The sequence below is a fragment of the Galeopterus variegatus genome, unplaced genomic scaffold (assembly GCF_000696425.1).
Source record: "Galeopterus variegatus unplaced genomic scaffold, G_variegatus-3.0.2 Scaffold1442, whole genome shotgun sequence".
Classification (NCBI taxonomy): domain Eukaryota; kingdom Metazoa; phylum Chordata; class Mammalia; order Dermoptera; family Cynocephalidae; genus Galeopterus; species Galeopterus variegatus.
The window spans coordinates 140,663-150,189 of NW_007727553.1; the positions used below are offsets into that span (position 1 = coordinate 140,663).

The following is a 9,527-nucleotide window of genomic DNA, read 5'->3' on the forward strand; positions in this document are numbered from 1 at the left end:
GGGGGGGGGGGGGGGGGGAGTGCTGGGGGCAGCTCTGCAGCTTCGCGAGCCTTGTTCTGAGGACTGAAGGGGACACTGGCTATGCTGGGGTCAGCAGGGTGGCTTTGTGCCAGAGAAGCCAGGGAAGAAGACATCTGTCAGTAGACACTGCTTTTCCCCAGGGCCTGCCCTGTCATACCCCCTCCCAGCTTCCTCTGGCCCCTGATGTCCTCTCAGGAGTCCTGTCCCTTCTGTTCAGCCAGCCTTACCATGCTGGAGGTGGAGGACCTCTCCACCTCTGACTTTGTGACCCCACTTCCCTGGCTATCGTGGTGGCCCGGGACCCTCAGCACCTTACGGGGTGCCAGTCATCCAGGCCATGGGGGCTGAGCACGCTGAGGGTGTAGGAGGCCCCCAGCAGTGTCCTCCCAAGCCAGGGTGGCTGGCTTGTGTCCCTCTGACGGCATTCCGCCCCCCACCCAAAGCCTTTAGGGAACATCTGGGAAGCTGTCCTTACATGGAACTGGATGGACCCCCAACTCGCTGGCTGATGGGGAAAAAGCCCAGAAGGGGGTTCCAGAGAAGCATAAGAAGCAGGGGCATGACTGCCACCCCCTGAAGGCTGGCTCTCCCCTGAGTCCGAGACAAAGGAGAAAGAGCAGACGTAGAAGGAGGACCAGCCGCCTTACCTTTCTTATCCTTCCTCTCCTCCTCCTCCCCGCCAGCTCCCAGCAAGGTAAAGATGATGCCTGTCTGGGAGTTCACGCCCACGGCCGTCACCACCATTCTTCCAGAACCTTCCATGACATGGGTACCTGGCACAGCAACGCAGAGAGACTGAGACAGAGATTTGCACCGCCTGGTGGGAGACATGTCAGCACCCACGGGTTCTCTCCCAGGGCGTCCCAGAAGCAGGGACTCAGCATCCAGAAGCCGCTGGAGACTGTACTGACCTGCAGCCCGGCTCTGAGAGGCCCAGAGGCCCACAGAGGAGCGGGTACTTGCCCAGAGGCACGGGCCGAGCCGTTCACAGGGCCCACCTGGAGCCTGCAGCCTTCCTGTCCCATTCCACACTGCACTTCCCACCGGGATAAAGACTGGGCTGAGTCAGAACCTTCTGGACAAGGAGTACTGCTCCACCGGGTCTACTCCAGGCTCTGGATTTGGGAGGAGCATGGCACTATGCCGACCACCCAGTCAGGTCGCTCCTCTCGGGGCTTCCTGTTGAGGACACCCAGGGCCCTCGTGGGCTGGGAGGGCCCGTTTTCTTGCCCTGTGGCTGAAGCTGCCACTAGCAGGCCTCCAAGGGCCCTGTCTGGCCTTGCCAGACTCCCCAACGGGATGGGCTATTCAGTGAAGCCCCGGCTGAAGCCGAGCCTGGCAGGCTGGCCGGGACGGGGCTGCCGGGCCCAAGGGCTTCTGAGGTGACTGTGCTGTGCTGGCCGGGAAGGTGCCATCACCTGAGAGCAGCATGGGGTCTTTGTCAGCCGACTTGCGCACGTGATCCGACTCTCCGGTCAGGGAGCTCTCGTCAATCTTGAGGTCGTTGCCCTGGATGAGCACGCCGTCGGCGGGCAGCAGGTCTCCTAAAGAGCGGCCCGGGGCCAGGACCAGAGGCGATGGGCGCGCGGCCTCTCCCACCGCCACCTCCTGGCTACCCCAGCGGAGATCCCGTCACGCGTGATGGGCCCCCTGGGAAAGGGCCTTGCAAGCCCTCCTGCTTTGGCCTCCTGCTTTCTGGGGATAACCACACACACCTAACTGTGTGGTCCAGCTGCCAGGCAATGGGGACAACGTTTGCATCCTGTGTAGTGGGGAAGCCGTTGACAGAGGCCGTGGGGACAGCCTACTTCCTGGGGTGCCGTCACATTGGAAACTCCCCCACTTTGCCCTGCCTCACGCTCCCCGCCTCCAGCCTCCTGCAGGTGAAGGCACAAAGCTTGTGGGGACAGGGCCTGCCCTGGGGTGTCCCTTCTGGCCCACGTGGCAGCCTGGGTCAAGGTTGGCGCACTCACCATACTTGACCTGGGCGATGTCTCCCACCACCAGCGCGGCCACAGGGACCTGGAGGAGCTGCCCGTTCCGGATGACCGTAAACTTCTGCTCCTGCTCGATTCGGCTCTGCAGGCCGCGGAACTGCTTCTCCTTGCTCCAGTCGTTGAAGGCCGTGACCAGCACCACGCAGATGACAGACAGCAGGATGGCGGCCCCTTCGATCCAGCCAGCCTCGGCCTCCCCCTCGTCTTCTGCCCCACCTGACACATTCCCACAGGCTGTGCCCGAGGACAGAAGGAAGGAACACAGTGGAGAAGTCACGTGACCAACTCACCACTCACCCAGAACCCTGCCGCCAGGACCAGGACATCCTGTGACCCTCTTGTGTCTTGAGGCCCATTCCTCCCCGTCCTGCCAGCTCAGGCCCCTGCCCTTCACCTTCACTCTGTTCTCCAGGCGGTGCATAGAACGAGAGGCCCAGGGAGACGATGGCAGCCACCTCCAGAATGATGAGGGTCACGTCCTGCAGGGCCTCCCACACCAGCTGCAGGAAGGTCTTGGGTTGCTTGGGAGGGATGAAATTCTGCCCATAGATCTGCCTGCGCTTCTCCAAGTCATTGGTGTTGTCTGCCAGACCTGCACAGCACCCAAGGAAGGGTAGCAAAGGCACAGAAGGAGAGGATGGGACAGGCCACCCTGTGCAGCCCTGCGCCACCTGCTCCTGCTGCGGGAGCACCTCAGGGCTCTCTGGCCGCTGCCTGCCTCTCCCTCTAGGCCGGAAGCTCTGAGAAGGCCCATGAACAGCCAGGGCTAAGGGACATGGGGTTCTGTGGGGGCAGGGAGAAGCCACTGTGGCCACGGCTGCTGAGGAGGACAGAGGAGTGGCTGCTAGAGACAGGCAGTGGAGGTCTGCTTTCCAGAAGTTTCTCAGGGAAGGAGCAGGGGAGAGGGAGCATGAGAGCTAGTGGGGAATGCAAAAAAGAGACCCAAAAAAGGGGACCAACAGTGTCCTGTGAGGAGAGAGAGGCACAGGAGGACATGTGGGGGCGGGGAGGTGGGACTGAGGGAGCTCTTCAGGCCTCTTTGGGGCCTTTGCTCTGCCTCACTGTGATGTGCGACATGCCATTGTCAGTGACCCCCAGCCTGTGAGGGGGACGCCGCTCATCAGCTGCTCTGTCCGCCCTGGGAGGGAGGTGCTCATCTGAGCCTGCCAGGTTCTGGACAGACGAGGCAACCGAGGCTGGAATGGAAAGGGCCCTGTGCCCTGAGCCAGAGCTCTTGCCTTCAGCCCGGGCCAGGACAACACAGCCTCCCAGATGCTGGGCCACCAGGACATAGAGCCCTTACCACTCAACAGGAAGCAGTGAGAGGCTCGGCTCCAGTGTGGCTCACGCTGCCAAGCAAGGGTCTGGCACCCATGGCGCCCAGGAGGCGTGCAGGGAACGCTCCTGGCTGCGAGCACTTCTGGCGTGCCCTCCAGAGACAGTTGCCTCAGTCAAATGCCGTCCCCAGACCCCGGCTCCAGTGCCCACCTCCAGCCCTGAGCTGGAAGTCATGGCAAAGGGCAGGGACGGGACGTGGGCCCCACTGCCTCCTCCAGGCTCCCAGGGCTGTATAGGTGTCAGGTGCTCAACATCTGCGTGACGACTTGCATTACACATAGAGCCACCCTGCCGAGCTCTGTGATCAGCTTCCTCAGGAGCCCCACAGTCTGCCTGGGCCTCCCAATCAGAGCCACCCGGCCCTGTTCAATTCTGTCACCCATCGTCCCTGAGGCTAATAAGATTGGCCCCAAGTGCCCAGCCCCACACTGACACCTAGTGGACCGATGGCAGCTTGCAGCTCCCGGCCCTGAGGAGCTGGTGTTAAGTCCTTCCACGTGCTGAGGGCGGGACAGGGGAGCCACCAGAAGGGCCCAGTCCCGGCCAATGGGGCGCTCACAACAGGCTTGGGAAGGCACACAAGAACCCCCCAGACAACCGGAGAATAAGGAAGTGCTAGCTGGGGCTTCTGGGGAGGAGGGGCCTGCCCGAGAGAGGACTGACAAGAGCAGAAGTCCACAGCCATACAGGCCTGGCACGGCCACTCGAGATAGGTGAGAGCCACATGGTGTCCCCTCCACCCCCCAAAAGAGCTGCAGCTGTCCCTGCCTTTCTCCCCCTGGCCTCGGCACGCCTGGGCCTGGCCAGCGGCTTAGGTTTCTGCTGTGGCCAAAGGCTCTTTCTGCAGTGGGAAACTTGGGACCTCCACTGCTGACGGGGCAGGGGGCTGGGGACCAGGGACCCAGCCGAAGAGCACTCTGGCCTGGGCCCCTCCATCTGCTTGAATTCTAGGAGCTATAAGAGGTGGATAACAACTAGGGTGGGGGGCACCAAAATTCTGAGCCTCCCAGATGCCCAGGGTCTCCACTGCCTGGTCCCAGACTGGCTTCTGAGCACCTGGGTCCCTGTGGTCCCAGTGGAGGGAGCCAGCCATGCTCGGGTCTGGGGCCCAAAGAATGAGCGGTATGAGGACTGGCCTCTCCTCTGTCTGACCCCGACAGCCCTCGAGGTCCTCAGGCTGGAGCTGTCTGGGTGCCAGGAGTGGTGACTTTTGCTCCCTGTACTCCTCAGCCAGGCCATGTGCCTTGGGCTAGTGTGAGGTCCTCCGCAGGCCTCAGTGGCCTGCCACAGCATCTAGAGAACCCACGAGTCTCCATGACACCATGCAGGTCTGCTTCCTGCCTGCTTGGCCCCACATGCCCAGCTTGTCCCCAGGAGAAGCTGGGCCCTTGGGCCCCTTCCCCAGGAGCTCCCTTCCTGCCCGCCCTGCCTTTCCCTTGGCCTTGACCCACCCTTGCTGCTGCAGCAGCACTTCTTCCTCTTTGCCCCGGACCAGACAGCTGCCCTAGGCCCCGCCCTACACCTTGGCCTTACTGTGGGCTTGGGGGTCCCGACAGTGGCAGCCGCCACAGCACTGTTGTGAAGTGGGGACAGAAGGCAGCTGCAGGGTCCCTCTGGTTGTGAGCATGTGTGCGCCCAGCAGGCCTGAGGGTGGCCCGGGTCCAGGGCGTGGGGGCAGGGGCCAGCCTGTTGGCATGGACACAGATGGGCGGCCTGCCCAGAGCAGAGGCCAGATGCCATCAGAATTGGATTAGGAACGCATCGCGTTGGCTCCCAGCTAATCTGCCCCCTCCTTTCCGTGACTGCCTATGGAGACCAGACAGGGGATGGGTGGGACCCAGGTTCTGCGAGCGCAGCCTAAGACCCCGGGTTCCCTGACCAGCAGCAGTGGCTTTCTTCAGGATGGGTCCTGGAATCCTCTGGGATTTCTACAGAGGCTGTGTGGGTGGCAGATGGATGTGCTCATGGCCAGAAGACAAAGATCCCCCTGCCCCAAAAAACCACATGCCCACCTGGCCTCCCCCACCCCCATAAAGCAGCTGCCCGCCTCCTGGGCACCCCCAAGTCTGGCTGGGGTGCGGTTGAGCCGCCCCTCCTGCAATTCAGGCCGTGGCAACTGACGGGGGTGGCGGGGTGGGTCTGGTGAGAACTCGGGGTCAAGTCAGCAGCCCGTGGAGGACCCCACGCCGGTGCAAGGCACACGGCCTGGCTGAGGAGCATGAGGAGCAAAAGTCACCACTCCTGGCACCCAGAGAGCTCCAGCCTGAGGACCTTGAGGGCTGCCGGGGTCAGACAGAGGAGAGGCCAGTCCTTGCGCCGCTCATTCTTTGGGCCACAGACCCGGGCCTGGCTGGCTCCCTCCACTGGGACCAAGGGGACACAGGTGCTCAGAAGCTAGTCAGGGGCCGGGCCACCCACCTGGGCACCTGCCCTTCTCCATGCTCTCCCCCTCCACAGGCACTGGGCAAGCTCCCGAGTGCTGTGGCAGAATCAGGCAGGTTCCCAGGGGCCTTGACATTTTAAATATTTAACAAGGCCTGACAGGGAGAGAGAAGAGCTGCCAGCTGGGGCCCATCTGCTTCCTTTGATCTGGGAGAGGCCAGAGCCCTTGTGGCTAAGTGGCCCTCCAGCCCAGCCTCCTCTGAGGCCCGAGTCCTCAGGGGCTGGCTGAGGAGGAGGGAAGGAAGAGATCCTCTGGCCCGGTGACAGCGCGCTGCACCAGGCTGGCGTGCGGCAGGCGAGGCGGGGGGTCTGTGGGCGCAGCAGCCGCAGAGCACAAAGCAAGGCGGACGCGGGGTCGTTCCTCCTGGGAGCTGCGGCCCAGGCCCCCAGACCCACCTCCTCCCCTGTCCATGCCTCCCCTGGCCCTCGCACCACCGGCAGACATTCGGGGCTTTGGGAAACTGGGTCGGGCTGAGGCCAGAACAACGGGATCCTACTTGTGCCTTAAAGTCTCCACGTGGGGGGCCAGGGCACAGCGAGGAGGTGGGGGGCGGGGGCTGTGCTGGGTGGGAGCAGTGGGAATGGGTAGGAGGGAATGTGTCCAAGGGACCGATTTAGAAATCTCAATGGGCAGGGCTTGGTGATGGATTGGACAGGGGTGCCGGGGGCAGGAGACCAGGACGACAGCCAGGGCTCGCAGCACTGGGTGGGCCAAGGTGCCGCTGCTGAGCCAGGCGGCTGATTAAAATCAATCAGCACTGTCCGGGAAACGGGCCTGGTATGGGGCTGGGATAGCCCTGTAGCCCTGCCAGGCGTGTGACAGTTGGGCCAGAAAATGCTCCAGCTCCTAGAACCTGGGGCTAGGCCTGGCTCCCAGGTGGTCCCTACCTCATGGCAGACCCTAGCAGCCAGGGCAGGGCAGGGCAGAGCTTTGCCTCCCAATGGGGGAGGCGGGGACCCAAGACAGCAGTCAGGCCTCCAGCCCAGATCCTTCTAGAAGGCGCTCACCAGGCTTCCTGGAGGCTTGCTGCAGTGGTGACACCTACACTGCCTTGGGACAGCCTGTGGCCAGTGCCCCCTCACCCCCAGCTCATGTCCTAGCTTTGGCCACCCCTTCCCACCAGACCCAAATGGCCCTGTGCCACCCCCTCCCTTCCCAGGGACAGGCCCCCTGCAACCCGAACCCCAGAGGGCTTGCACCCTGCACCCCTTCCTCCTCTCCTTGTCCCCTTAACTGAGCACAGGGCTGAGCACACAGGGAACCCACAAATACGCAGACAGGGCCGTGTCTTCCTCCTTCGTCAGGAGTCCGCCCCACTCTCCCTGCCCTGTTCCTTGTAAGGGACTCTGGGGCTTCAGTTTGGGGTCCCCTCCACCTGTGCGTGCACGCCTCACAAAGGTCCCTTCTCTTCCCTTCCTCCTCTCTTTCTCTCCACGGAGTGGAGAACAGCTGATGATGGAAGTGTGGGTGTCAGGCCACACCCCTTGAAGGACTCAGGTCACCCAGAGGACAATACCCCCTCACCCCACACAGAGCGCCTCCCACACAAGGGGGAATGGCCGAGAGGAGGGGCACAGTCAGGGCCACCACGGCCTCCTCTCCACAGAGCCCGTCTGGGAGGCTGCTGCAGTAGTGCCACCGAGCCCCTGGCCCGAGGGACTTACCCTCTGTCGGGGAGGTCTTCAGCCTCCTGCAGAGCCCACTGATGTCCCCGTAGGCTTCCTGGATCTTCTGCAGCGCCTCGGCCCCGCGGAGCTCCATGAGGCTGCGCAGCTCAGCCAGCGTGCACCCAAAGCCACCTGCGTGGGGGGCCTCCCGCTGCTGCTGGGGCTTGAGGTGGAACTCGATGGAACTGTTGGCCATGTCACCCATCCTGCCTGTCGGGCCTTCTCACAGGGGCAGCCTTGGCTCAGCCACAGCTAGGGACGGGCAGCCACCTGCGGTCCCAGTGCCCGGGAGAGGTGTAGTGGCGGTGGGAAAATGGCTAAGCGTGGGCACCTGGGGAGAAGGAGGCAAGAAGAAGCCAGGGGTGTGGTTGGGACAAAACTGAGGCCTGGTCTTCCAGAACATTCTCTGCAAATCTTCGCTCAGTCTGGAGTGCAAACTTCACCTCCTAGGCTGGGCCAGTGGCCCTCATGCCCTGCCAGGCCCCACCTGCCAGGCCTCCCATCCGCTAGTCCTGTGCACTGTGAGCAGCCGGAGCTGGGAGGGCTCGCCGGGGTGGGGAGGAGGAAGTGTCAGGGCTTCCTGTCAGGATCCCTGCTGCCACCAGCCCTGGACAGCTGGGGTAAGGATCCCACTGCCCCCCAAATCCATCTTGGAACCCACGCGGAGGAGAGGGCAATGTGTTGGGACTGATCAGAGGCTGGTCTCACCCAGTGCGGGTGGCTCATGGCAGCACAGTTCGTCCACGCCCGTGCCCCACCACCGAGCTCTCGGCTCGTCACTCCCTGCTCTTGCCTGGTTAAGTCTCGCCCTGTGCCGCTGGCGCTGGCATGCTATAAATCCCTGGTGGTCTTCTAGCGCGGCCTCGGCGGTGCACGGTCTCAGGCCCGGGGCTGCGCAGGGCTCCAGGTCAAGGCTTAGAGAACAGGGTGTTTCTGCAGCCCTGAGGGTACCTGGGGGGGCAGAAGGGGGAGGAGGATGGATAGGATAGGATGGGGGGAAGGGAGGGAGAGAGGAAGAGGAAGGGAGAGAGGGGAGGAGGGGCGAGGGAAGCAGGGAAGGAGGGGGGACAAAGGGAGCGAAAGGGGAGGGGACAAGGAGAGGGCACATAGGAGAAAGCCAAAAGCAGCCACAGGTCACTGGCAACTCTGCCAATGCCCCAGCCCATTGCACGGTGCCACCCGCTCCCTCCACACCCTTCTTCCCTCCTGATGACAAGTAAGGAGCTGAGGTCTCCCCACACCGAAAGCATCCAGCCCTCTGCAGAGCATCACAAAGCTGGCATCCCTCTCACTGCCCCCACCATGCCCATGCCCTCCGCTCACCCGAGGAACTGCTGGTGCCCAGGCTGCACCTCCTGCAGCCTTTGCAGGGGCTGGCGGGGGGACCACTGGGGCCTGCTGGCCTGCCCCCTCCTCGGCCCTGACCGTGGCCCTCCCCAGCTTCTCTGTCCCCGCATCTCCTTCCTGGTCTGTGCATAAGTGGGAGCACCCCCAAGGCCATGTGCTAAGCTCCCCCTGTGCTCCTGGAACTGAACTAGTCTCAGTGCACATGGCCTTGGCCTTCACGTCTGCAACATGGCTCAGTTGGGCCCGACCCCTCGCCTTTGGAGAAGCTCCTGGCTCGGAAGGATCCTCTTGGAAGAACTTAGCCACCGATCCTGGTTTCTTAGCTAGAATCACCCACGGAGACACAATAACCCTGAGCCCTGAAGAAAGGCAAAAAAGGCCCTTGGGCAGCCAAAATGGATGTGGCCAAGTGCATGGCCTTGTACTCTCCGGAGAGCCCCCGCCTCTCTCCGAGCCCAGCAGGCTGGATCCTAAGAGCTCCTAGCTGATGCTGGGATCACGGAGTACCACATGACACCAGAGTTTCTGGGGAAAAACGGGCCATTCCCGACACATGCCCCCGGCCCAGAGAGGGACTCTGGACAGCAGAGGCCTCAAGTGTACGTACCCATGAGGTCTGGGGGGCAGAGAAGGTGCTTCCGAAAATGTGCATCCAGAGTGGTCCACGTTTTAAAAGTTTGGGCACCTAAGTGTCAACTCTCCAGACACTTTCCA

At 62.9% G+C, this 9,527-nt stretch overlaps 1 protein-coding gene across 6 annotated transcripts in view; it reads right to left on the minus strand.

The window, feature by feature from the left end:
* Window positions 1–7,771, minus strand: part of ATP2B3 (ATPase, Ca++ transporting, plasma membrane 3) — a 48,934-nt gene extending 41,163 nt beyond the window's left edge. For 3 of the 6 annotated variants that reach the window (XM_008577048.1, XM_008577047.1, XM_008577050.1), the window contains exons 1-5: window positions 7,464–7,771; window positions 2,413–2,610; window positions 1,995–2,252; window positions 1,440–1,565; window positions 669–794 (exon numbers count right to left, since the gene is read on the minus strand). In XM_008577048.1, the coding sequence (XP_008575270.1) occupies window positions 669–794; window positions 1,440–1,565; window positions 1,995–2,252; window positions 2,413–2,610; window positions 7,464–7,671 (916 nt within the window). In that variant the 5' untranslated portion in view covers window positions 7,672–7,771. The remainder of the gene's footprint in view (window positions 1–668; window positions 795–1,439; window positions 1,566–1,994; window positions 2,253–2,412; window positions 2,611–7,463) is intronic. The other 3 variants (XM_008577046.1, XM_008577044.1, XM_008577049.1) reach the window with 1 other exon arrangement.
* Between the last annotated feature and the right edge of the window lie 1,756 nt (window positions 7,772–9,527).